A 26369-nucleotide genomic window follows, 5' to 3' on the forward strand; every position below is an offset into this window, starting at 1 on the left:
GACCTAGTGGTGGGAGGAAAAAATCCTTAAATAAGAAACACGGGGGAATGATTAATGGACTTCAATGTCTGTACACTAATGCGCAAAGCATGGGAAATAAACAAGATGAGCTTGAGCTCTTGGTACAGCAAACTAAATATGACATAATAGGCATCACTGAAACCTGGTGGGATAAGTCCCACGATTGGAATGTAATAATGGGGGGATACAATCTATTTCAGAGAAACAGACCAGACAAGAAAGGAGGAGGAGTGGCGTTATATGTCAGGGATGTGTATACCTGTGAAGAGATCCAAGATTTAGAATCTCAAAGCCAAAGTGAGAGCATTTGGGTCAAAATTAAGGGAGAGAAGAATAACAGTGACCTCATTGTGGGAGTTTACTATAGATCCCCAAGCCAAACGGAGGACATAGATGATGCCTTCCTGGAACAGATGGCCAAGCATGCAAAAGGAAGGGAGATAGTAGTAATGGGGGACTTCAGTTACCCGGATATTTGTTGGATGTCAAACTCAGCCAAGAGCATAAGGTCAAACAGATTCCTCACTGGCCTTGCAGACAACTTCATTGTCCAGAAAGTGGGAGAATCAACAAGAGGAACAGCCATTTTAGATCTGGTCCTAACCAATGTTGATGACCTGGTTAGTGGGGTAGAAGTGGAAGGATCATTAGGCACGAGTGATCATGCTCTTCTGAAGTTTACTATACAGCAGAAAGGAGCAGCCAAGCATACTAGGACTCAATTTCTTGACTTTAAGAAAGCCGACTTCATAAAACTTAGGGAAGTGCTGGGTGAGATCCCATGGACAATAATACTAAAAGGAAAGGGAGTTCATGATGGCTGGGAGTTTGTTAAGAGGGAGATACTAAAAGCACAACGTCAGGCAATACCAATGAGACGGAAACATGGAAGGTGCCTAAAGAAGCCAGGGTGGCTATCTAAAGAACTTTTAACTGAGTTAAGATTAAAAAAGGATGTGTACAAAAAATGGAAAAGGGGGGAAACCACCAAAGAGGAATTCAAACAAATAGCCAGCACGTGTAGACACAAAGTCAGAAAAGCTAAAGCACAGAATGAACTCAGGCTTGCTAGAGAGGTTAAAAGCAACAAAAAAGGCTTTTATGGGTATGTTCGTAGCAAAAGGAAGAACAAAGAAACAGTGGGGTCACTCAGAGGAGAAGATGGTGAAATGCAAACAGGGGACACAGAAAGGGCTGAACTCCTCAATGCCTTCTTTGCCTCAGTCTTCTCCGATAAAGAAAACAATGCCCGACCTGAAGAATTTGGAGCAAATGATTCAGCAAAGGAAACACAGCCCAGAATAACTAAGGAGATAGTACAAGAATACTTGGCTAGTTTAGATGTATTCAAGTCTCCAGGGCCAGATGAACTGCATCCAAGAGTATTAAAAGAACTGGCAGATGTGATCTCAGAACCACTGGCAGTCATCTTTGAGAATTCCTGGAGAACAGGCGAAGTCCCGGCAGACTGGAGGAGGGCAAATGTTGTCCCTATTTTCAAAAAGGGGAAAAGAGAGGACCCAAATAATTACCGCCCAGTCAGTCTGACATCAATACCAGGGAAGATTCTGGAGCAGATCATTAAGCAAACAGTCTGTGAGCACCTAGAAAGGAATGCTGTGATCACCAATAGTCAGCATGGATTTCTGAAAAATAAGTCATGTCAGACTAACCTGATCTCGTTTTTTGACAGAATTACAAGCCTGGTAGATGAAGGGAACGCAGTGGATGTAGCCTACCTTGATTTCAGCAAGGCATTTGACAAGGTGCCCCATGATATTCTTGTAAAGAAGCTGGTAAAATGCGGTCTTGACTATGCTACCACTCAGTGGATTTGTAACTGGCTGAATGACCGAACCCAAAGGGTGCTCATCAATGGTTCCTCTTCATCCTGGAGAAGAGTGACTAGTGGGGTGCCACAGGGTTCTGTCTTGGGCCCGGTCTTATTCAACATCTTTATCAACGACTTGGATGATGGACTCAAGGGCATCCTGATCAAATTTGCAGATGACACCAAACTGGGAGGGGTGGCTAACACCCCAGAGGACAGGATCACACTTCAAAACGACCTTGACAGATTAGAGAACTGGGCCAAAACAAACAAGATGAATTTTAACAGGGAGAAATGTAAAGTATTGCACTTGGGCAAAAAAAATGAGAGGCACAAATACAAGATGGGGGACACCTGGCTTGAGAGCAGTACATGTGAAAAGGATCTAGGAGTCTTGGTTGACCACAAACTTGACATAAGCCAACAGTGTGACGCGGCAGCTAAAAAAGCCAATGCAATTCTGGGCTGCATCAATAGGAGTATAGCATCTAGATCAAGGGAAGTAATAGTGCCACTGTATTCTGCTCTGGTCAGACCTCACCTGGAGTACTGTGTCCAGTTCTGGGCACCACAGTTCAAGAAGGACACTGACAAACTGGAACGTGTCCAGAGGAGGGCAACCAAAATGGTCAAAGGCCTGGAAACGATGCCTTATGAGGAACGGCTAAGGGAGCTGGGCATGTTTAGCCTGGAGAAGAGGAGGTTAAGGGGTGATATGATAGCCATGTTCAAATATATAAAAGGATGTCACATAGAGGAGGGAGAAAGGTTGTTTTCTGCTGCTCCAGAGAAGCGGACACGGAGCAATGGATCCAAACTACAAGAAAGAAGATTCCACCTAAACATTAGGAAGAACTTCCTGACAGTAAGAGCTGTTCGACAGTGGAATTTGCTGCCAAGGAGTGTGGTGGAGTCTCCTTCTTTGGAGGTCTTTAAGCAGAGGCTTGACAACCATATGTCAGGAGTGCTCTGATGGTGTTTCCTGCTTGGCAGGGGGTTGGACTCGATGGCCCTTGTGGTCTCTTCCAACTCTATGATTCTATGATTCTATGAAGGATGGTACCAAACCCATCCAGGTCATCAGCAGCCTATCAGATCTATCATTCAGTGTGGTGTAGTGGTTAGGAGCGGTAGACTCGTAATCTGATGAACCGGGTTCGCGTCTCCACTCCTCCACATGCAGCTGCTGGGTGACCTTGGGCCAGTCACACTTCTCTGAAGTCTCTCAGCCCCACTCACCTCACAGAGTGTTTGTTGTGGGGCAGGAAGGGAAAGGAGAATGTTAGCCAGTCTGAGACTCCTTCGGGTAGTGATAAAGCGGGATATCAAATCCAAACTCCTCTTCTTCATGCAAGACCAATTGTTCCTTCTGTACTAAACTCCCACATGTGACCAAGGCAGTTGCTTAAACTTAATGTTCACTCTTGTAAATTACTAATGCAGGCAGACTTAACCTGGGGAAGTTGTGAACTCCTGAACTCGGTTTCCAAAGAAAGGCTAGAGGGGGATCTTTCAGCGTTATGCTTCTATCCTCAAAGCACAGAGTCAGAACGGATATTCTGTGGGGTCCGTGCTCACTGGGTGGGGGGGAACTGCTACACTATCAGGCACGCCCAACTCTCTAGAGACTGCGATCTACTCCCAGTATAATAAAACTGGCAGTGATCTTTTTTTTGCCAGGGGGGTGGGATTCCCAAAGTTGTTGAGCTTTTTAGGGGTGGAGTGCCCAGAGTTCTTGTACACAGTACTGTATCGTTCAAACACTATGCCACTGACGCAGGGATTTGTGGCGGCGGCAATGGGACATAGCACCGGGGGCAGAGTGATGTACTACACAGGACTACACAGGCGATCACCTTTCTGAATCCCGCGATCGACCGGGAGCACCCCGGGGACCTACCTGTCGATCGCGGTCGATCGGTTGAACATGTCTGAACTAGTGCATCTGCATCATGCTGACCTCTCTGTGCCTCACCCTCTCTCTATCCCTCCCAGCAAGCAACAGCAACCCATCTGCTGGGAAGCTAGCATGGTGGTGCCACCTCACTCAGCACGTTGCTTCTGGTAGGGTCCCTTCTAGGACTGAGTCTTAATATACGTTACCTTTGCTATGTGCTCCAGCCACCGCCCAAGAGATATGAACACAAACAGCATTGGAGGGGTGTCGAAAAAGGTGATGGGGCTTTGCTCGGCCTTTTCACCTATGGCAACCATCAGAATGACGCATGAGTAGATGTAGGCAATAGACGTGGCCAGCACTATCAGGACGTCCATATTGGCCATCCTGTGCTTAAGGGACTTGTAGGCTTGGACGTAGAAGTACCATCCGCCGAAGAACTGTCAAAAGAAAACCACCTATTTTTGTAACACTTTTGCTGGCTTGATGAAGCCTTTCGTCCACTGTGTAAATATCCAATTATGTAATGGGAGATTAAAAAGAAAGGAAATATTCTTGAAATGTACCTGAACCAAAGTGCAAAGGAGAAAGAAAAGAAGGTTGAGAATAGATAATCCAGGGATCACATTTTGCTCCAGAGCCATTGATCCGTGCTGCTGACCATCAGGTATTAGCATGTAAATCATTAAGATCAAGACAGGGATACCAAATACCAGGCTGCATAAGAACGATTTTCTCCATCTGAAAAGGCAGGGAATCCACAGTATTAGAGTCTTCAAATCTCCTTGGTAACGAAATAGGCAAATATTGCACAAGGCCTGCTTCTGCTGTTAGCAGTACCAGCTGAGGAACCACTAAACCCCAAATATAGATTTCTGATTCCACGTTTCAGCTCAAGGCATTCATATACTTACCTACACTTCTGTAAAACAAAGACAATCAAAAGTAATGTGAAACGTTTGCACCCACAAAAAATTGAACACTCACAATTTTCAGTCACACAGATACATAGCTGTCAACTTACAGATTTGAAAATAAGGGACCAGCAGCCTCGAAAATAAGGGATCAGTAGCCAAAATAAGGGATTTTGCTTAATTTATACATAAATCCGGCACTGATGGAGCCAGGCTGCTTTTGCTGCGACTGACTGTGTTTTGCAGGGGGTTGGACTAGATGATCCTAAGGGTCTACAACTCTGACCAAAGAAGAGGGGCAGACAAAACTGATGAACGACGTCGAGATGGCAAAGCTTACAAGCAGAATTAGAAACCAGGAAGAGGACCTCTTTAATAAAGAATGGGGAAAGTTTATAATTTATTTGAAAAGCTATTGTCAAGAGTTACATACATTGGTAGGATTGACAGAAAACTTGTAGTAAAAATTTGAACTAGGGATGGACAAATGATTTATAAAAATAGAGTTATGAAAGGGATGCAGAGGGGGAAATCACTACATTAAGATGCTGCACTGGTTGGAGGGTCTGCTAAGCAGCACGTCGGGGCTGCCGTCGTCCTGCCGCAAGGAGTTCCATCAGCCCTTCCCCACCCGTGGGGGGGGGGAGAGAGATTCTCACCCATGCTGCCCACAAGCCCGGCATGAGGTGGTTGCGGCGCCGCTGAAGCGCCGCCCTTCTGCGTCCCTCCCCATCCCCTCCTCTTCCTCCTCCCTCAGGCCGCCTCCTTAGCCGCCGCTGCCTCCGACTTCCCCTGGCAGCGCGGCGGAAGTCTCGCAAGAGACGGGCTGCCTGCCCGCTCGCTGCCACCCATCTCCTCAAAATGTGCCCCTGAGGGGGAAAAGGGAGAGACGGAGACGCGGCAGCTCATGACCGTGCTCTCTCTCGCACGGCGGAGGACCCTGAGCCGCTGCTTCCCTCCCGAGCCAGGCGAGCATGAAACCCGGGAAATTTAAGGGACATCATCAATCCGGGACAGCAGCGGGAAACAGCGCTGGGATAAGGGAGTTTCCCGCCAAATAAGGGACGGTTGACAGCTATGCACAGATACCTATATACCACAGATATTCAGTTACCTGCTTTGGGAATTATTGTGTTGCCATCCGTATCTATCTACCACACCCTTTCATATATGTAGCTATACTTACTGTCGGATCTCCTCTTTGTGATCCAAGTTATGATCCTTTGGATCCCTTTTAGCCAAAGATGCCTGAAAACCGATCCCCTTTACAAAAAAGAAAGAAATAGTATAAAAATAAATATGAAATGAAAATAGCTCAAATGAAGTACTGCTGGTTACATAAAACTAAAACACTGCTCTATTATTTTTCAAGCTCTCAAAATCTGGGTTTTCAGATTTTAGAACCATTTCCCGATATGTAGCTCTGATTTGTATAGACTTTCCAAATCTAAAAACAGCTGGTTTTGCTATTATTTCACTAGTATCAACTATTAACTGGAACCCAAATAAAAGGAAAATTGGAGAAAACAAACACTAATTGGATCCAATTATATCCAATTATGCATTTTATAATCATTCCTGAAAATATATCTGAGCCAACCAGACCTTTAATGGTTTTTGAATATTTACTCACATATTTACTCACATATCCTTCACAGACAAGGGAACCTTATCCAAAAATCTATACAACACTGTTGCAAGAAAACCCTAGACTTCCACAGGAAAACTCAGGGGAATAATTTAAATGTTTCCATGAATGAAGCCAAGTGGAATAGTGTATGGGAGAAAATACTGAGCGAAAGAGCTTCTGCCCATAAAAGGGAAAATTATTTTAAACTAATACACAGATGGTACATGACGCCTCACATCCTTAGTAAAATTACAGGTGAGCAGTCCATTGTGCTAGATGGGAAGTAGGGAGTAAGGAACCTTCTTCCATATGTGGTGGTCCTGTGAAAAAATAAATGAGTTTTCGAAAAGGGTATTCTATGAAATGGGACTAATAACGGGACTATGTCTAGATCAAAAAACGGCATTACATTATGTATCTTTCCCCCAACCCCCCAATAAAATTTATATACCACTTGATTGTAAAAGGAAACCTCAAAGCAGAAAAGAAAATTTCAAAAGACTATAATTGGCTACCGCCGTCCATGCATGGACTTCTTTGGAGGATTCCATAAGGTAGCTTTGAAAAGAAGATAGATATTAAATAATAACAGTTGACAGGAAATGCTGTGTACTTTGAAAATGCAACATGACTGATCCTCTTAATTTTGCTTGTTATTCATGTAAGTTTTCTATTTTGTTGATACGTGCACGTCAAAAATAAAACTACACTAAAAACTATCAAATATCACCAGTACGCTACCACCTTAATTATTTCAAACAACACTATACAGGAATTTAGTACTACTGTCCCTCGTTTTTGTATTTCTTCTCCTGTTTTCATTTTAATCTCATCGCTTAAATTTTCCCTATACAGTGGCTTCACACAGCTTCTATCCACAGACCGATTCAAAATTAAAAATATTATTCCTTTATTGTTTTTAGAATTCCACAGTAAACAAGGAAACCAACATGCCAGAAAAGTCTACCTTTTAAAAAACAAATTCTATCCTTGAAGAACATTATTGTTCTCCCATGATCCAGAATTATTCTCCTGACTGTGCTTCACCGTACAGACTTCTTTGTTATCCTCATTTTTCCTACAGTAGCTACAGAACTGGGGTTGATCATCCTTAAATTTTAAAGAATTCAGACTTTTTGCTAAGCTACCAATCTGCAACTTGCGTTGGGCTTCCTATAAAGCTCTACTCTGAGCAACCATTACAGTAAACTTCAATGTGCTATAAGACAAGATCTCAAGAAGCACTTTCATAAATTGACGCTTTGCTTTACAGGAGTTTGAGGAATGTTCAACATCATTCCTGTGATCATTTTCACATTTGTTTTGCAGCCTGCTATTTCCCCGAGAAAGGACGATAGCCTGCAGCCATGTGTCTAGTGTGGAAGTTTACTAACCAGTAAACACAACTAGCAGCCTGGCTGGCAGAAAACTTGTAACGCCCACCTTATTGATACTGACCCCTAGCTCCTGCGGCAATGGCAAATGCAGTTGGGCATTTAAAAATAAATAAATAAATAAATAACAAAATGTTTTAATAGCTTACCTCAATAATCTTTATAACATCTCGAGGACCAACAACTTCCGGGTCAAAGCGGATGTGAGCTTTGGAAGTAGCCAGCACCACAGATGCATAAAGAATGCCAGGCGTTTTGGTAAGTTTGGATTCAATGTTATGAACACATGAAGCACAGGTCATCCCTAGGACCTGAAAGAGAACTGCAGTTAGTGTTAACATGGGAAGTTGCCTTATAAACCACCAGACCATTGGTCCACACAGTCCAGGAACAGCTAACATGGTGCCCTCCAGATGCTGTGGATTCCTTTTTTATCTTTTTTCTTTTAATCTTTATTGATTTAAAATACAAACATAAAAGATCATTTACAGCGGAAACAAAGAAAAGAAAGAAAGAAAAGAAAGGATGCGAAGAAAAGGGGGGGGGAAGTATACAAAAGGAAAATACATCATCTCAAATAACAGGTGAATAAAAGTTATGGATGTAAAACTTCCAATCGTTCTCATTATACTGTTTATACTGTCACTGTTTTCTCGCACAGCTTTATGTTATTTCATATTATTTTCATATAATCCGAAAAGATATGTGTTACACTTTTTTCCTTACAGGTATCATTCAAGTTCTGCTAGTATAATATTATTTGTACAATATAATCTTAAATATTCTTTAAATATTCTCCATTCTCCATATACAGTGGTGCCCCGCAAGACGAACGCCTCGCAAGACGGAAAACCCGCTAGACGAAAGGGTTTTCCGTTTTGGAGGCGCTTCGCAAAACGAATTTCCCTATGGGCTTGCTTCGCAAGACGACAGCCCATAGGGAAATCTCCGGGACAGCGGGGAAGCGCAGCGCGTCTCCGATGCCGGAACGAAGCTCCGATGCCGGGCGGCGGGGGGGGGAGGAACACCTCCTCCCCCCGCCCGGCATCGGAACGAAGCTCCGATGCCGGGCGGGGGGGGAGGAACGCCTCCTCCCCCCGCCCGGCATCGGAACGAAGCTCTGATGCCGGGCGGGGGGGGGACGCCTCCTCCCGCCGCCCGGCATCGGAACGAAGCTCCGATGCCGGGCGGGGGGGGAGGAACGCCTTCTCCCCCCCGCCCGGCATCGGAACGAAGCTCCGATGCCGGGCGGGGGGGGGAGGAACGCCTCCTCCCCCCGCCCGGCATCGGAACGAAGCTCCGATGCCGGGCGGGGGGGGGAGGAACGCCTCCTCCCCCCGCCCGGCGTCGGAACGAAGCTCCGATGCTGGGCGGGGGGGGGACGCCTCCTCCCGCCGCCCGGCATCGGAACGAAGCTCCGATGCCGGGCGGGGGGGGGGGACGCCTCCTCCCGCCGCCCGGCATCGGAACGAAGCTCCGATGCCGGGCGGGGGGGCGGGACACCTTCTCCCGCCGCCCAGCTTCGGATGGCTTTCCTGAAGACTTGGGGTGGGAGGAGGGTTTTCCTTCCCACCGCCAACATTCAGAATGCTGTTCTGAATGTTGACGGTGGGGAGGAAAAACCCTCCTCCCACGCAAGCCCCGGGAACAGAGGGAAAGCGCTGCGCGCCTTCCCCTCTGTTCCCGTACCTGTCCTGAAGGCTTGAGGTGGGGAGAAAAGCCCTTCTCCGCACCGCCAGCCTGGCAAGCGGTTTCCCTAGGAACGCATTAATTGATTTTCAATGCATTCCTATGGGAAACCGTGCTTCGCAAGACGAAAAACTCGCAAGAAGAAAAAACTTGCGGAACCAATTAATTTCGTCTTGCGAGGCACCACTGTACTTTCTGATCTGAACATGGAACAATGGGAAAGATTGTGGAGGGTAGATATGAAATTTACAGCATGTTATAATCTTAGGGAAAACACCAGATGGCACCATACCCTTTTAAAACTTGCTAAAATGTACAAAAGCAGATCACCAACTTGCAGGAGATGCAAAAAAGATACAGGGTCATACTATCATATGTAGTGGACCTGTGTAGTTATCCGTGAATTTTGGAACAATATCTACAATGAATTCAAGAAATTATTCAAACTTCCTTTTAAAAAAAGACCAGAGATTTTTCTGTTAGGTATCTTACCGACAGAAATTAAAAAATATATAAGACCATTGTTCATGTATGCAATCACGGCAGCTAGAATAACTTGTGGCGAGAAACTGGAAAAGCAAAACATCACCAACGATAACAGAGTGGCAGACACTTATGATAGAGTACTTGCAACTAGCAAAACGGACGGGAAGAGTTAGAGGAGTTCCAAATCAAAAAGATGTTGTGGATTCCAATTCCCATCAACCCCAGCCAGAATATCCAACGATCAGGAAGCAGAAACTGCTCAAAACGTGAAGCTGCTGCAGTGGAGGCAAATTTCAATCAAGATGCCAACTTTCTGACCACACAAAAGGCCTCTAGCAACAGAACACCCAATGAGAACAAGACTGAGATGTGTTAGAGGCAGGGAAAAGGTTCGGTCAAACAAGCATACACTTTGTGAATCTCACCTTAAGATCTATATTTCCATCTGCACCAGGATAGTTTTGCATGATTGACGCTCCAAAACCGAGGTTCTCAATCAACTGGGCTATTTCAAGGGGCTGAATTCTGTCCGGCTTATATTTTACTTCAACTTTCCCTGCCATCAAGGCAACGAGGACAGAAACTATTCCTGTAGTGAGAGAACTGCATTCACGCATTTGGGTTTCTCTTCATGAAAACCATATGAAATTGTGCTTACTGTATTAGTTATGTATTTTGATTAGGAATTTTGATTTTCCAGATTGTTAACAACTTCCGAGATCTGTGAATAGTAAGCCATCTATAAATGGACTAAATAATAATAATAATAATTTACAAGTCACCCACAACCAATGAGAGCAGTATGCAATTCTTACTATTAAACAGATGTTTTTATTATTCAACTCAGGCTACTATTTTAGACCCCTTTACTTGGAAGCATACCCATCTGAAATAAAACGGTCCTCACTTCAAAGAATATATATTTATGAAGGAGGCTAAGCAATGTATAAATGAGACTAACATATTTTTCGCCCTATAGGACGCACTTTTCCCCCTCCAAAAATGAAGGGGAAATGTGTGTGCATCCTATGGGGCGGATGCAGGCTTTCGCTGAAGCCTGGAGAGCGAGAGGCGTCGGTGCGCACCGACCCCTCTCGCTCTCCAGGCTTCAGGAAGCTATCCGCAAGCCTTGCAAGCTCGCGGGAGTTCCCGCCGGGCTTGCAAGGCTTGCGGATAGCAGCCTGTTCTGGGGGCTGGGGTCAGGGGAAGCTCGGGCTTCCCCCGCCCCAGCCCCGCGGCTGGGGGGGGAAAATAATTTTTTTTTTATTCCCCCCCCCCAAAAAAAAAACTAGGTGCGCCCTATGGGCCAGTACGCCCTACAGGGCGAAAAATACGGTATATTTACTCCAATAGAATGAGATAGTCCCATTCAGGAGCAGGATGCTAATCCACCACCTACGGTCCCAGGTCTGCAGCAAACAATCCAGACAGCCAGCAGCAGTTGAAAGCCACAGGCTCAACGCACCCGAAGGCGCTACTAAAACAACCAATATATTGCATATTAGCTATTTTACCATCTTCTTTTTGCAGATTCTTCTCGATGCTGGATACACACGATGCACAAGTCATGCCTGTGACCTGCATGAAACATTTATCGGTTTTTCCTGTTGTGGATGCCTTTGGAGGGTCATTATATAAGTTCCTTTTCTGTGGCAAAACGTCTCCGCATGGCAACTCTGAAAGAGTTTCACTTCTCAGAGAAGCAGAGGCCAGCATGCTGGTCTCCATACTTCCAACAGTAGTAGGTCTCCCGTTGGTGGTATCTTGAATAAGAACATCAGAAATTGCATTCATATGAGCAACAGCACAACTACAGCAACCATAGAACTCTTTTACTGATATACAGTGTTGACCCAACATGCTACACTTTCATTTACAGGTTTGGGATTTTCTCCTAGGCTGCGCCTATGTATTGTATTCCAGATCTTAAAAGGATCAAGGCCAAGCACATCAGGGTGTTTCGTGATTCCAAAGACAAGCAGTGAAACAGCTACTGCGGACTAGGCAGAACTCCAGAGAAACGCTACTTATAACTTATAAACTAAACTGCAGTATGCTTAAGCAAGACAGTACACAGGTTGTACAGTTTGTTGATCAGTAGGGATGGGGGAGAAATTCAATTCAGTTCACATTTAAAGGTGAATCTACATAATTTGCACTTTCCAAAACACTAAGGGAACCTAAACACACCCATCCCAGAAATTTGAGTTTCTCCAAATTTTGCAGTGCAGTTCTCTAGTCACATAATGAGACCTGCGGGTGCAGGGCAGTACAGTATACAATTATTAGTAGTAGTAGTAGTAGTGGCAGTAGTATATAAAATGCATATATTAAGGAAAAGTGTGCATAATATGCACATTTAGGTAGCAATAGCATATAAAAATGCATTTTTATTTCTAAAAATAAATATTAGAAAAACAAGCTTTGCAAAAATGTCCATATTGAGCCAAATTCCATACAAAAGTATATACCAGTGGTACCTCGGGTTAAGTACTTAATTTGTTCTGGAGGTCTGTTCTTAACCTGAAACTGTTCTTAACCTGAAGCACCACTTTAGCTAATGGGGTCTCCCACTGCCGCTGCGCTGCCGGAGCACGATTTCTGTTCTCATCCTGAAGCAAAGTTCTTAACCTGAAGCACTATTTCTGGGTTAGCGGAGTCTGTAACCTGAAGCGTATGTAACTCGAGGTACCACTGTACTAGAGACATTCACACTAAGTTGCTAATGAATGAGTTGTGGTTTTTAATTGCAAACTGGTGTGGATATGCAGATAACTCAATTTCGGATTTTGAAAAAAACTGAGGGAAACCAAAATCGACACTTTTGCCCATCCCTAGATGCTAGTACTGTTATGGAGGTGACAAGATCCTTTCCAATGAGGACGTCTTCATTACAGAAAAACTGATTTGTACCTGTTAAGACAGAAGCATCAAATCCCATGTCTTCTATAGCAGATCTGAGTTCTTCAGAGTTGGTTATCATCAAACTGTAGTATATAATTGCCGTGCCTTCAGCTAAAGATACAGATATATGTCCGACCCCTTTTCTTTGCGATATGGCGCTCTCAATGGATTTTACACAGGAATTGCAAGTCATTCCATCAATCCTAATCACAGTTGTACAAGATTCACTTTGCAGGACTACGTGAGGAGGGTTGCTAGAGATACAAGGCAAAGACGATGGCGTGCTTAAGGTAAGCGGTCCATTATTGTCCTCAACTTTACTGGAAAAGGAGACTTTAAAGTTACCAGGGGGAAGGGCTTCGATAGCTTGCTGCAGTGAGGATGGAGTGATCAAATTCTGGTCAAACCACACAAGAGCATTTTTCTGTTCCAATGACACTTTAATACGCTGGACACCAGGCAAGTCCGAGACTGAACTTTCAATGAGGTTGATGCAAGATTTGCAGTGCATCCCTTCCACACTGAGCTCTACAACAGATGCACTGGTCCCATTGTTTTCTATTGTCTCTCTGTCAGCAGGAATTCTTATATTTATCTGCTGTAAACGTTCTGCGTCAATCAAGCCAAGTTTCAACGGGGCTTGCTTATGCTTAATAGTGCTTTCATATCCCAGGCTGTCTATGTTATTTTTTAATTCCTCAGGCTTAATGATAAAGGGATGATAAGCAATGATGGCTTCCTGGCTGCTGAGGGTAACTCTGATCTTCTTCACCCCATGTAGTTTCCCAATCTTTTCTTCAATGGCGCTAACACAAGACTGACAGGTCATGCCTTCTATTTTGATCTTAACTAAAGCTTCATCGGTCCGTTGCCCTGAAGACTGCGTTGTATCTGCAACGCTGGCATCAAATCCCATGTCCTTGATTTCTTGGCAGATCTGATAGGGACTTATTTCCAGTTCCAAATACTTGACCACAGCATTACTTTCCTTAAGAGACACCTTGATGTTTACAATTCCTTTTACCTTGGATATTCTGCCTTCTATGGAATGTACACAGGCTTGGCAAGTCATACCCAAAATACTGACGGTAATAGTATTCAACTGAGAATGAGGAGGGGGTAAGTGGTCCAAGTCCTCCATAAAGCTAGTGTTGTCAAATGCAAACTTTTGCTTCATTGCTGATGCCGATATGTGGGCAGGCGAAGTGTGCCCAGGTACAACCTGAAATTTACAGAGAAAACAAAAGCAGAAATAATGTACTGTGATGTTTACTTTGACGTATACAGTTAAGCCTCGGTTCCGGAAGTCCATTCAGCTTCTGAAATGTTTGACAACCGAGGCACGGCTTCCAATTGTTTGCAGGAGCTTCCGGCACTCAAGCGGAAGCCATGTCAGACATTTGGCTTCCGAAAAACGTTTGAAAACCGGAGCATTTACTTCCGGGCAGTGCTTTTTTTCTACAAAAAATGTTTAGGGGTACTCTCATTTTCCTACTTATACTGAAATACTGCCCCTCAATGAGGCCAAATTTAGATTCACAAAATGTTTAGGGGTACGTTCCCCCCCCCCCGAAATAAAAAAAGGACTGCTTCTAGGTTTTCAGCGTTTGGGAGCTGAAACGTTCCAAAACGGAGGCGTTTGTGACTCGAGGTTTGACTGTACTATTCTATATCGGTAGAAACAGTTCCTAACAATTTTGACATTGTAAACATAAATATACCAAACAGAGGGATGTGGAGTCCTCCAAATTGGGATGGTGTCTAATTATTTTGCTCTCTCATCCCACTCATGCTGCCCATCTGTGCTAGGGCATTGATGGACACTTTAGGGGGCTGAGGAATTACACTTAGTTCATTGGAAACTCTTAGCTAAACCCATTAGCACTGTTAAGGAAGGGGTGAATGTTCAGTTACAGGACCCAGATTAAAGCCCTAATACAACCATGGATCCACTACATGGCTTTGAGCACACTGCACACACCCCACCTCTGCAAAATGGCATCACTGACCTCACTAATAATAATAATAATAATAATAATAATAATAATAATAATAAATTTATACCCTGCCCATCTGGCTGGGCTTCCCCAGCCACTCTGGGCGGCTTCCAAAAAAATATTAAAATACTGTAATACATCAAACATTAAAAGCTTCCCTAAACAGGGCTGCTTTTAGATGTCTTCTAAAAGCCTGGTAGTTGTTGTTCTCTTTGACATCTGGTGGGAGGGCGTTCCACAGGGCGGGTGCCACTACCAAGAAGGCCCTCTGCCTGGTTCCCTGTAACTTGGCTTCTTGCAGTGAGGGAACTGCCAGAAGGCCCTCGGCGCTGGACCTCAGTGTCCGGGTAAAACGATGGGGGAGGAGACTAGATTTCCTCACTAGGAAATCTTCCCTGTTCTGACATATTGTATGTGACAAATTAACAGATAAAACAGGGCCATAATAATAGTTTTCATCTTTCTTTTTTTTACATTTGCTACTCTGCTCTTAGATTTGTCATCTCTAGATAACCTATAAGCCTTAAGGCTGACAGCTGTGAATTTGGCTATTTGTTTGCATTTTAAACAGCGCAATAAACAAGAGTAGTACAGTATACGAACCCAGAGATGTTTCATATTGGGAGCTACCAGCAATTCTCTTCCAGGAGGACATTTAGTCCTTAGCCTAACAAACTAACACAGCCAAGGTATAAGTCCTGATCACTTTTGTTAACCGTTCTTGCCACTGTCGTCTGGATTTCAACTGTAAGGAATTTGGCTTAAATCATACTCCAAGTAAACACACTGAAATCAATGGATTAAAGTTAATCATAACTACCTTTAATAACTACCTTTAATGAGCCATCAAATCTAATGCACACCTCAATTTTCAAAACCTTGAAGCCAAAAAAGTATTTGCTGGTGAATGTAAATGCGCCATCAAATCGAATGCTCACCTTAATTTTTGTGATGTAATTTGGCCAAAAAAGGTGTGCACCACATCCGAGTAAATACGGTAACCCAAATCCATTTATTTCAATGGGTCTACTCTGTGACTTAGGTGGATACAACCCATAATGTCTTTTTCCTTCCAAACCTTTCTTTCATTTAAAAAATAATTTTACAAATGAACAAGTAAACACCCTTGTAATTGCTGTCCAATTGCAACAAGTGACCTACCAAGGTACTACAATATTTAAAATCAACAGCATACACACCTCAACAGGTGTGTTTACAGCTCGGTAAACCTATCACATTTTTCCTATCTTTAGTTATGTTAAACTCTTTTATCCGTTCTAAACATTCTGAATTCCTTCGTCAATCCATGTCAGCTTGATAGCCTTTCTTGAATTTTGACACTGACATCTTGCAGCAGTGACTCAGCATTCGCTGCTGGATCCCGAGTTCCCCAAGATTTAAATGTATACCCACAAAGTTAAATATTTAAACATTTAATTTTTCTAAAGTTACAGTCTTAAGCAAGCTAACCAGGAATTTCCATTGAACTCACTGAGTAAACATGCTGAGGCGTGGGCTGTATGTCTCCCAAATTTTATTATATTATTCAAATTAGTCTCTGCTCTTAGTATCTTTACAAGTCTTGTTCTCAGAGCATACTAAACAAGACACATTACAAACACAGTTTTAAGAGAAACACAGTCACCGCTTAACAAGTTGAATTAGAAAACTTTTATACCCAGACCTTGCCTGAGAGAAGTTGGGTAGTAACCCCTTTCCCCACAAATTCTCTTTTGCTCCTAAGCATAGAGGATTTCATCATGCCTTGGAGGAAATGTCAGTAACTAGTAGACACCACCCCATACATTGCCTCAGCGGCGTAGCGTGGGTTGTCAGCACCCGGGGCAAGGCAAGTAATTTGCGCCCCCTAACCCAGGGCAAGGCAAGTAATTTGCGCCCCCTAACCCCTAACCTGCCGCCGCTGCCAGCTTCTTCTTGCTGCTGCCTGGTCTGGTCTGGTGTGGTTCTCTCCCGCGCTCAGCGCTGCGCTGGGCAGCCGCTGCACTATCCCTCCCCCAGATAGTCCCTCGCTCTCTCTCCGCACCGCATGCCTGGCACCCACCCCCTCCACAGTGGGCGGCGACCCAGCGGCTCGGATCGGATTCGCACAGCCAGCACTGCAGTGAGTGAGCCAGGTAGGGGCAGAGAGCTGCAAGTGCGAGCGCAACCCCCCCCAGATGTTGCGCCCGGTGCGGCCGGCCCCCCCTGCACCCCCACGCTACGCCACTGCATTGCCTCTATTTGCTGCCTCTGTCTGCCATTGCGAACAAAGGTGAATAGAATATACCCCTGGATTCTGCCCAGTTGCACAAAAATGCACCGTGTTGTGTCTTGTCAGAAAGCAGTTTCTGTTCATCCTCTTCACTTCTAGCTTGCCGCCACTCTGCTATCAACTTTGTCTGTTTTCATTGTCTGGCTGCATCCACACAGCGATGTAAGATGGCTGACCAAACAAACCACAATTATTAGCATTAAGGCCAAACCAGGGTTTGTGGTTTTTGCACTCCAAAGAGAAATGGTTTGTTTCTGGCTTACTAAATATGGCTTGAGCGAAACAGACCACTGATGCAATGCAGACGAACCACTAAGCTAGGGGTGGTGGTTTGTTTATCCCCAGCGCAAACAAGGAGTAGTAAAGTGCATGGTTTATAGAAGGGATGTCCAACAGGTCGATCGGAATGTACTGGCAGATCCAGGCTTCGGTAGATCACGGTCAATAGCTGGGTCCCTTTCCTTAGCGTTGGTAAAAGACCTTAGCGCCCCCTCGCCCTGCCCTCCATTGTTGCACGATTCGCAGAACGGAAGACAGTTTACTCAGTGAGGCTGTTTGTTTCCCCAGTGATCTGTTGGCAAGTGGCTGTTCCCCTTTTTCGCTTGAGCTTAGGCTTGAATTCTCAAAAATCAGGGCTTTCCTCCTCCCTAAAAAAGCTCAACTCCCCTAAAAAACGTGGCTTTCCTCCTCCTTAAAAAAAACCCAACAACTTTGACCTGAACCCCCAAAAAGATCACTGCCAGCTTTTAATACTGTGAGTAGATCGCAGTCTCTAGGGTGTTGGCTACCCCTGGTTTACAGCTTACCATGAGATGAACTCTGAACTCTGCTAACTATTTTTCTATAGGGAAACTGGACTGAGCCTGTTAACACGAATTGTATGCGTTGGGCTATCAAAAGCTCAAAAGGTTTACAGGGTATTTTAAACAGCTTCTAGCACAACCCTAACCATATCTGCTCAGAAATAAGTTCTACTGAATTCAATGGGGCTTACTCCGAGGTCAGTGGGGCTAGGACTGCAGACTTAAGAGATACGGCACAGCAAGAATTTGCATGCTACATGTTGGTAAATCTGACTCGATACATGTCAGCCTTCAACATATGTAGCATGGTTCTTGTTCATCATACAATTTTCAAAACAGCACATCCAAAAAGCTAGGTTTCAACAACATAATCCAGACACTGTACTAATTAAGTGTGAACAAAGCACAATCGTATGGATGTTTACTCTGAACTAAGGCTACAATCCAAACTCACTTACCCAGTAGTAAGCTGTACAGAATATGTGAAATAACTATCTGTGGCACAAGAAAAGCTTTTACGCCTTATCTCAATGGCACATGTGTATTATAAATCAACCTGCAGGAAACTAACTTGCTTTGGCAAATGATCTTTTTACAAACTCAGTGGTATCATTTAAATTTAAGATTGTTTCAAGTTGGGTTTCTCTGTCACAAATCACAGAAAATATCTGCACTTAAGATATACAAAACTAAAAAAGGACCTCTATTTAAAGTATGACCCAAAGTACTCAAGTCAGTTCATTAACTGGTCTATAAATCTATTGAAATACAGGAATTGCTGAAATGTCTGCAGCCTGTTTGTTAAGAACTATTGCTAGAATCGGTTTTCAATAAGCAGCTTATCTATAATTATGATAGTTTCCCTTTCCAAGCAATTACTATTATTTTCAACTATTATGCTGCCCACAAATTGATGTCCAACGGTAGCTACTAAAGCAAACAACTTATAAACCATTGATTGATGGAGATTATTTACCTCTTTAGGCAATTTGCTTTCAAAAAGGGGTACATTTTACTTCCTGGCGGACAAAGAAAAAGGATTATGGTAACTAATGATGCAGTCTCCAATTTACTTCCAGCTAAGTGGGCATAGGACTGGAGCTTTAATTTCTCACAAACAAAGACTCCCCACCCATCCAAAAGTTTTAGTTCGCATCCCCTCTATCTTATTAAACTGACCTGTCTGTCAGTGCTGTCTACCACTTCTGTCAAGACACTGTAGGGAATATCCTCCGCTTTCTGAGACAGACTTCTAGTTTTCACAAGGCCTCCTGGCCGGCAATGCTCATCGTCTTCCAGCGCGGAAAGCTTTTGGGGAGACTGCTGTTTGCAGAAGCGCACCAGAGTAATGTTTTTGTGGCTTAAAGTTGCAAGGGAAGATTGGCCCTCTCTCAAAGACATCTCTCTTGTTTTATTTTCCATTACCATAGGAGGTTTTGTACACTGGAAAAGCCAAATGGGGAAGAAGTGCTATCTGGTTTGCTGCTGCAACAATCCCTCTCCTACCATCTCTATACCAGGATAGCAAAATCTGGATTGCTAGAGAGCTTGATTATCTCCTCCTCGTCTTTTCAGTAACCTGTAGCAGTGGGCTGTGCTTGGCTTTATACATTTGTAAACAGGTTTAAATATTCCCCACCCATTGTCAGCCTTGGCATGCAATGACAAACGGCGCTGGGTGCTGTTATAATTGTTTGCGCACGGCTCTCCAGTGTCCTCAGTCAAGGCTGCCTTTCACAAGCTTGTCAAATATGGCCTGTGTGAGGCAACCCAGTGTATAATTAACTCTGCCATCCAAGCTTTCATCCTTCTTCAATCAACCGCTTGCTCAAAACACTGAGACTCCATTTACAGACAACACATTTTTAAAACATGGGAAGGAGGGTGACCTGTGGGCTTTGTTATTCGAGAGCAGCGCTAAGGAGAACACACCGAAAACAGCAGCTCCTAGGCCTGCTGCCAAACCCAGAAGAATAGAAAATGTTTCGCTGAAAACAAGGACTCTTCTACATGTATTCTGCTGAAGCCACCAACTCTGTGGCTGGCTGGAATAATAAATCATTACAGCCAGTGCTGGATTTACGTATAAGCTAAACAAGCTATAGCTTAGGGCCCCACTCTCTTGGGGGCCCCAAAAAAATTTAAAGAAAAAAACTGGATATACATTTCCAAAATATAAGATAAAAAACAAATAAAATAAAACCTACATACAGCAACAGTGTTTTGTGTTGTGTAGGCTCCTATTTGCTATGTGCAAATGGATTTTGATGCCTATTAGGTCCATAAATTACCATATAGCACATATTCAGCACAAAAAACAGCGACAATTTTTTGTTGACAAAGGACAGCTGGACATATAAAGGTCCGCATTACCTTTAGTAGCTTAGGGCCTCATCAAACCTAAATCCAGCCCTGATTACAGCCAAATTCAGCAGTCACTGCTGACCGTGTTGGTGATACATCCAGATCTAATGTGTTAGATTATCAGGTAAAAAACCACATTACAGATCACAACTCTGTGTCAGCCGATACGGTTCCATTTTGCTCTTTTCCTTCTCAAAAGCAGTTCCTGCCTCAGCAGCATCTGATCTCTGCTACGCTAAATTCCAAATTCCGGCCTGACTGTCTTGCTAGCCTTGCCCTGCGGTAGCAAAATTCCTTTCCATAGGCAAGGGAAGCAGAAGTCGTGTACACCCCATTATTATTTTCCCCTCCCTCGGGCAGACAATCGCTTTTTAATGCCCTCTACTACTTTCTTTTGGGGCTAGGCATGGCGCCAAGGGACACGGGTGGCACTGTGGTGTAAACCACTGAGCCTTGGGCTTGCCGATCAGAAGGTCGGTGGTTCGAATCCCCATGACGGGGTGAGCTCCCGTTGTTCGGTCCCTGCTCCTGCCAACCTAGCAGTTCGAAAGCACGCCAAAAAGTGCAAGTAGATAAATAGATGCCGCTCCGGCGGGAAGGTAAATGGTGTTTCCGTGCGCTGCTCTGGTTTCGCCAGAAGTGGCTTAGTCATGCTGGCCACATGACTTGGAAGCTGTCTGCGGACGAACGCCGGCTCCCTCGGCCAGTAAAGCAAGATGAGTGCCGCAACCCCAGAGTCGTTTGTGACTGGACTTAACTGTCAGGGGTCCTTTACCTTTACGGCGTCAAGGGTCTTTAGAGCACAAAAACTCCTTTCCCTCTCCCATCACAACACCCCTGCAAGGTTGGCTAGATTGGGAGATGGGAAAAGTGACTGGAACAAGGATGCCCATTAAGATTTGTGGCTGAGCAGGGATTTGAACCCAACTTTCCACGCTGGCAGGATGCCAGTAGCGGAGACAAACCATACTGAATGTAGTAACAACAACCCACCCTTCTACAACCTAAAATACTTCCAGACATAACTGCAAGCTACACTAATGCCTATTATACCACAAATAAAGTTGGTTGAACTTGAGGGCTCCTGCCCATTTCTAACCTCTCGGTTCCTCTTAAGGCGAAAACATCTTAAAATGCCCTAAACAAAAGAACTGCAATCTGAACCCGAGGCTCAATAATAAAAGTGGAGGAGGGAGAATTGCTTAACACGGCACACACAAAGGGAACAGGATCAGGTGTGTTCATATGTTACAGGAGACAATTGAGGGAAGATGAGAAGCTTCTCCTCTAGGAGCACATTTAATCCTCTGAAAACCCTCACTAGGCTGAGTCACAGGTTTGGCGGGCTTTTATCAGAGCCTCAGTTCCTGCTTTTGCATAGAGAAATGCTGGTTAGGGAGCACAAATGAGTGGAGAGGGGCTACGCTTGGGGGCTGCCCAGCGTACACGGCCATCTTGGGCCTCATCCACCATTTTGGCCTTCCCAGAGCCAGCATGCAGTGCTTGGAAGATTAGCAGGAAGAGAATGTGGCCTCCTGGATCAAAAAGATTCCCATCTCTGGTTCAGAAGATGGTAGTTATAAAATAAACAAAAATCAATGCACCTCTGGGCAACTTGGGTTGCCAGCCCAGAAGCAGGGTCAGCTAGTTCATTATGTTTTAATCCAGAGCAACGGCTGAGTGAAGAGTCTGTTGCAGCAAAAGCAACATCTTGGGACACCTCAGAGGGTGCATTCACACTATACATTAAAAGAACTATGATACCACTTCAAACAGTCAAAGAGTTCGTTAAGGCTGAGTTGTTAGGGGCCCCCCTATTCCCCTCACAGTTCCCCCGAGTTCCCTGTGAAGAGGCATTGGTTGTTAAACCACTCAGGGAATTGTAGGTCTCAGAAGGGACTAGGGCTCACCTAACTCTCAGTCACGAAATTAAAAGACGCCTGCTTCTTGGGAGGAAAGCAATGACAAACCTAGACAGCATCTTAAAAAGCAGAGACATCACCTTGCCAACAAAGGTCCGTATAGCTAAAGCTATGGTATTCCCAGTAGTGATGCATGGACGTGAGAGCTGGACCATAAAGAAGGCTGATCGCCAAAGAATTGATGCTTTTGAATTCTGGTGCTGGAAGAGACTCCTGAGAGTCCCATGGACTGCAAGAAGATCAAACCTCTCCATTCTTAAGGAAATCAGCCCTGAGTGCTCACTGGAAGGACAGATCGTGAAGCTGAGGCTCCAATACTTTGGCCACCTCATGAGAAGAGAAGACTCCCTGGAAAAGACCCCGATGTTGGGAAAGATGGAGGGCCCAAGGAGAAGGGGACGACAGAGGACGAGATGGTTGGACAGTGTTCTTGAAGCTACCAGCATGAGTTTGACCAAACTGCGGGAGGCAGTGGAAGACAGGAGTGCCTGGCGTGCTCTGGTCCATGGGGTCAGTAAGAGTCAGACACAACTAAACGACTAAACAACAACAACAACTCTCAGCACCCTTAGCTACAGCTCCCATGATTCTTTGGAGGAAGCCTTTGACTTTTTATAAAGTTTGCGGGGTCTGCATGCAAAACTAAGCCATGGTTTACGTAAAGCAAGGCTTATAAACCAGTTTCGGACCAAGTTTGGTCACTGAGCCAGGTTCAGAGGATCAAATAAACCATGGTGCCGTGTTTCTCAACCTTGGGCCTCCAGCTGTTTTTGGACTACAACTTCCATCATCCCTGAACACTGATCCTGCTAGCTATGGATGATGGGAGTTGTAGTTCAAAAACAGCTGGAGGCCCAAGGTTGAGAAACACTGGTAGAATTTGGTGGGTTTGTTCTTTTTTTAAGTACAAAACTAGCAAACATTATTTAGTTTTCTCTTTCCAAGCAAGATAGAACCAAGAGCTAAAACAGAGAGGTGGAGCAATCCACCACCGTTAAGTTATGCCAGAGGGAGGCTTAGATTTGCAGAGGTGTTCTTCCGCCCACTTCTGCCAGGCTCCTGCCACCTGGAGGCAGTGTGGAACTTCGCTTTCCGCCCACCACATGCGGGCATGGAAGTGCTGCCAGCAGAAGGTCCCTTGGCAGGATGTTCAGGTACGGGCTGAGCTCACCTGAATTCATTGGATTCTGTCAGCCCAGTTCCACTGGCCTCATGTGACTTGCACTAGTCCTGATCCTGGCTCAAAAGCGCTACCAGTTGCAGGCTGGCACAGCAACTATCATGCCCCTCTAAATCTTCCACCATGCAAGGCAGGACTGTGGATGTGCTCGTGGCACTGCTGTTCCATAAAGCTCTGCTGGTGAGTAGCCACTAGCCAAGGTTCAGATTGCCCCCCAAGTGGCTCTTTTCATAAGATGCTGCTTCATCTTTTTTCTGTTTCCATACTGCCCTATCCCAGAGGCTCTCAACAGGTTACAACACATTTAGAAAATGAAACCAGAATCAGACTAGATTAGCGTTAAATCCCCTTTCCTATCAATCCTGACCAAAGATCCAGCCCCAAATAAATTATAATTTAGAATAATGTTTGGGAAACATTCTAGCTCCACTGCGCTACAGCTGCATTAAAACTAGGTATGTTTAAGGAAACGGATCTTTGCTCATTCTGATATGAAACTGACTTGAGCCAAACTTCCCAGACTTGTGTGAAGATTGGAACAGTTCTCACACTTCCTGGGGGTTCTGATGCACACATACACAAAAGTGACACAGACTGGAAATATATCTATTCCTTCCTCACCAAGGACCGCACAGAGAAAAACAAATAATTGAGTAAAGAAACCAATTTGTTCATCTCTAATTAATATGTGTGTCACAATTCTGGCACTCAATAATGTTTGTATATGCATTTGTAGAGGAGGCATAATACATCGCTCACTTGACCCCTTTTCTCACAACCCACCCAATATTACACACTCAATACATTCAATACTCTTGCAACCCGCTGGAGAGATAATATGCAAGAGTATTGAATGAGGGAGCCCTGAGTTTAAATTCCCACTGAGCAATTTTGGGTCAGTCATTGCCACGCACAACTTACCTTCCCTCAAATGAGGAGAGGTGCAATAATCCCACTAACGTTGCCTGAGATTCTTGAAGGAAAAGCAGAATACTTGGATTCAACAGAATAAATTACAATTCTTTCCTCACTATATTCTCTTGGGTCCAATCTAAACAGGATGACATAATACATTTATATACATTTTGTTATTAAAGTGACTTCCTCGCAGTATTGTCTTGGCCCAATCATACACTGATACACATTTTTGTAATGTTAATTCATGAACATATACAGTGGTACCTCTGGTTACGTACTTAATTCGTTCCGGAGGTCCGTTCTTAACCTGAAACTGTTCTTAACCTGAAGCACCACTTTAGCTAATGGGGCTTCCTGCTGCCGCCGCACGATTTCTGTTCTCATCCTGAAGCAAAGTTCTTAACCTGAGGTAATATTTCTGGGTTAGCATGAGTCTGTAACCTGAAGCGTATGTAACCTGAAGCGTATGTAACCCGAGGTACCACTGTATTTCCTTGTGCCAGTCTGTTCCTGACAAGCACAATCACTGTAGCTGAAATCCTCAAAGTAACTACTTTTGAGCCCAATCCTATGCATGTTTACTCATAAAGAAGTCCCACTGAGCTTAAGGAGACTTACTGCCAAATAACTCCTTAGAATTGCAAAGTTAATCACCTCTTAGGTGCCACAGCTTATTCACAATACAATATACAATCAATGTGCTACGCAAAACATCTTACAAATGTAGTCTATAAATATGTAAACTTACTGTGAATGTCAGCAGTCTAAAGCTTCTTTTGTCTGACATATTTCTATGCATTCCGGAAGCGGGCCACTCACCCTTCTATAGTTCCACTACTGCAGCATGCATATGAAGGAAGGGAAAACAAAAGCCCACAACTCTACAACCAGTAATTAAAGGCCACATGATGGTCATATGAATCTACTTGTGCCCAGTTAATCTATTACTTACCAATAGGTTTACTGCATGAAATTGACTGCATACATTTCTCATGACTAAATAAAAGATTTCACGTGCCAGCACTTAGATCCACAGAGACAGCTTTTCCTAGGTTTTCTTTGTGCCCTTTGAAGGCTGGTGGTTCAGATCCACCCAGGGATGGCTGTCGATTCCTACATTGCAAGGATTGGACTAGATGTTTTTCTGAAAGTAAAGCCTTCTTATATAAACAGACAGACAGCAGCTGCCTTATATTATCTGTAAGGCAGAGCGGGGGGAAAGTAGCTGGGACTGATAGCAACAGTTGGGTGGGGAAGGATGTGCTTTAGTGATATGATATGTAGAAGAGCCTCAGCAAACCCAAGCAAAGATGTGATCCTGCGCAGCTTCAAGTGGGGAAAGAGAAGCCTGTGAGCAAGTTTCTTCATTCAGGCTCACTGAGACTCCCCCACATGGCACAAAACCATGGCTTAGTGTTACATGTGAAACAGACCTTTAAAAACAAAACAAAACAAAACAAAACAGGTCCCCTAATTTGAACACAACACTAAGTCAGGCTTCTGATACCATTCTGGAGTGAACACCTTAAATAGTATGAATAATCTTTTTATACATAATTAACAGGTGGAGTCCTCTTTATTGCTTTCTCATTTCTTTTTCTTTCTTCTGACTTTTTATTGTCCTTATTTCTTTCTTAGGTTCTGGGAGAAAGTATAACTATGACTGTGCAGAAAAAGTTAAAAATTTCAGATGAAAATATTCTTTTCAACGACATACCTAAAGCAATATGGAATTTGACAACTGAACAACATAAATGGATTCCTTGTGCCCTTATTATGACCAAAAGACTGGTATTGATGCGCTGGAAAGATTAAATGTACAGGACAAGAATAGACCAAATCTGGACAACTAGAGGACTGGCTCCTAAAATTAAAAAAGCGGTGATTTGCCCGAAAATTTGCTCTGACCACAATCCAGTAAAGATTGAAATTATATCAACGCCAATTGGGGCCTTTAGATGGAGGATGAATGACTCCTTATTTAGGAATGAGGAAATTATTAAAAAGGCTCAGAAGAATTTGAGAGACTATTTTGAAATAAATTTGAATACTATGACAGAAAAAAGAGTAATTTGGGATGCCAGTAAAGCGGTGATGAGAGGATTTTTGATACAACAAAATGCAATTAGGAAAAGATATCAAAATGA

General features: G+C 44.0%; 1 protein-coding gene across 8 annotated transcripts in view; it reads right to left on the reverse strand.

Moving 5' to 3' along the window:
* The window catches only part of ATP7B (ATPase copper transporting beta), a 55488-nt gene that overhangs the window by 22258 nt on the left and 6861 nt on the right, over positions 1 to 26369 (reverse strand). Inside the window, exons 1-10 of one of the 8 annotated variants that reach the window (XM_080998920.1) lie at positions 25175 to 26020; positions 24226 to 24355; positions 19018 to 19281; positions 12776 to 13988; positions 11377 to 11625; positions 10288 to 10451; positions 7837 to 7998; positions 5850 to 5926; positions 4316 to 4490; positions 3956 to 4189 (exon numbers count right to left, since the gene is read on the reverse strand). In XM_080998920.1, the coding sequence (XP_080855046.1) occupies positions 3956 to 4189; positions 4316 to 4490; positions 5850 to 5926; positions 7837 to 7998; positions 10288 to 10451; positions 11377 to 11625; positions 12776 to 13988; positions 19018 to 19266 (2523 nt within the window). In that variant the 5' untranslated portion in view covers positions 19267 to 19281; positions 24226 to 24355; positions 25175 to 26020. Of the gene's footprint in view, positions 1 to 3955; positions 4190 to 4315; positions 4491 to 5849; positions 5927 to 7836; positions 7999 to 10287; positions 10452 to 11376; positions 11626 to 12775; positions 13989 to 19017; positions 19282 to 22204; positions 22266 to 24225; positions 24356 to 24970; positions 25121 to 25174; positions 26021 to 26369 lie in introns of those variants that run through there. The other 7 variants (XM_080998918.1, XM_080998919.1, XM_080998923.1 and 4 more) reach the window with 7 other exon arrangements.

Source organism: Podarcis pityusensis, assembly GCF_964106645.2.
Source record: "Podarcis pityusensis genome assembly, chromosome: 3".
Taxonomy (NCBI): domain Eukaryota; kingdom Metazoa; phylum Chordata; class Lepidosauria; order Squamata; family Lacertidae; genus Podarcis; species Podarcis pityusensis.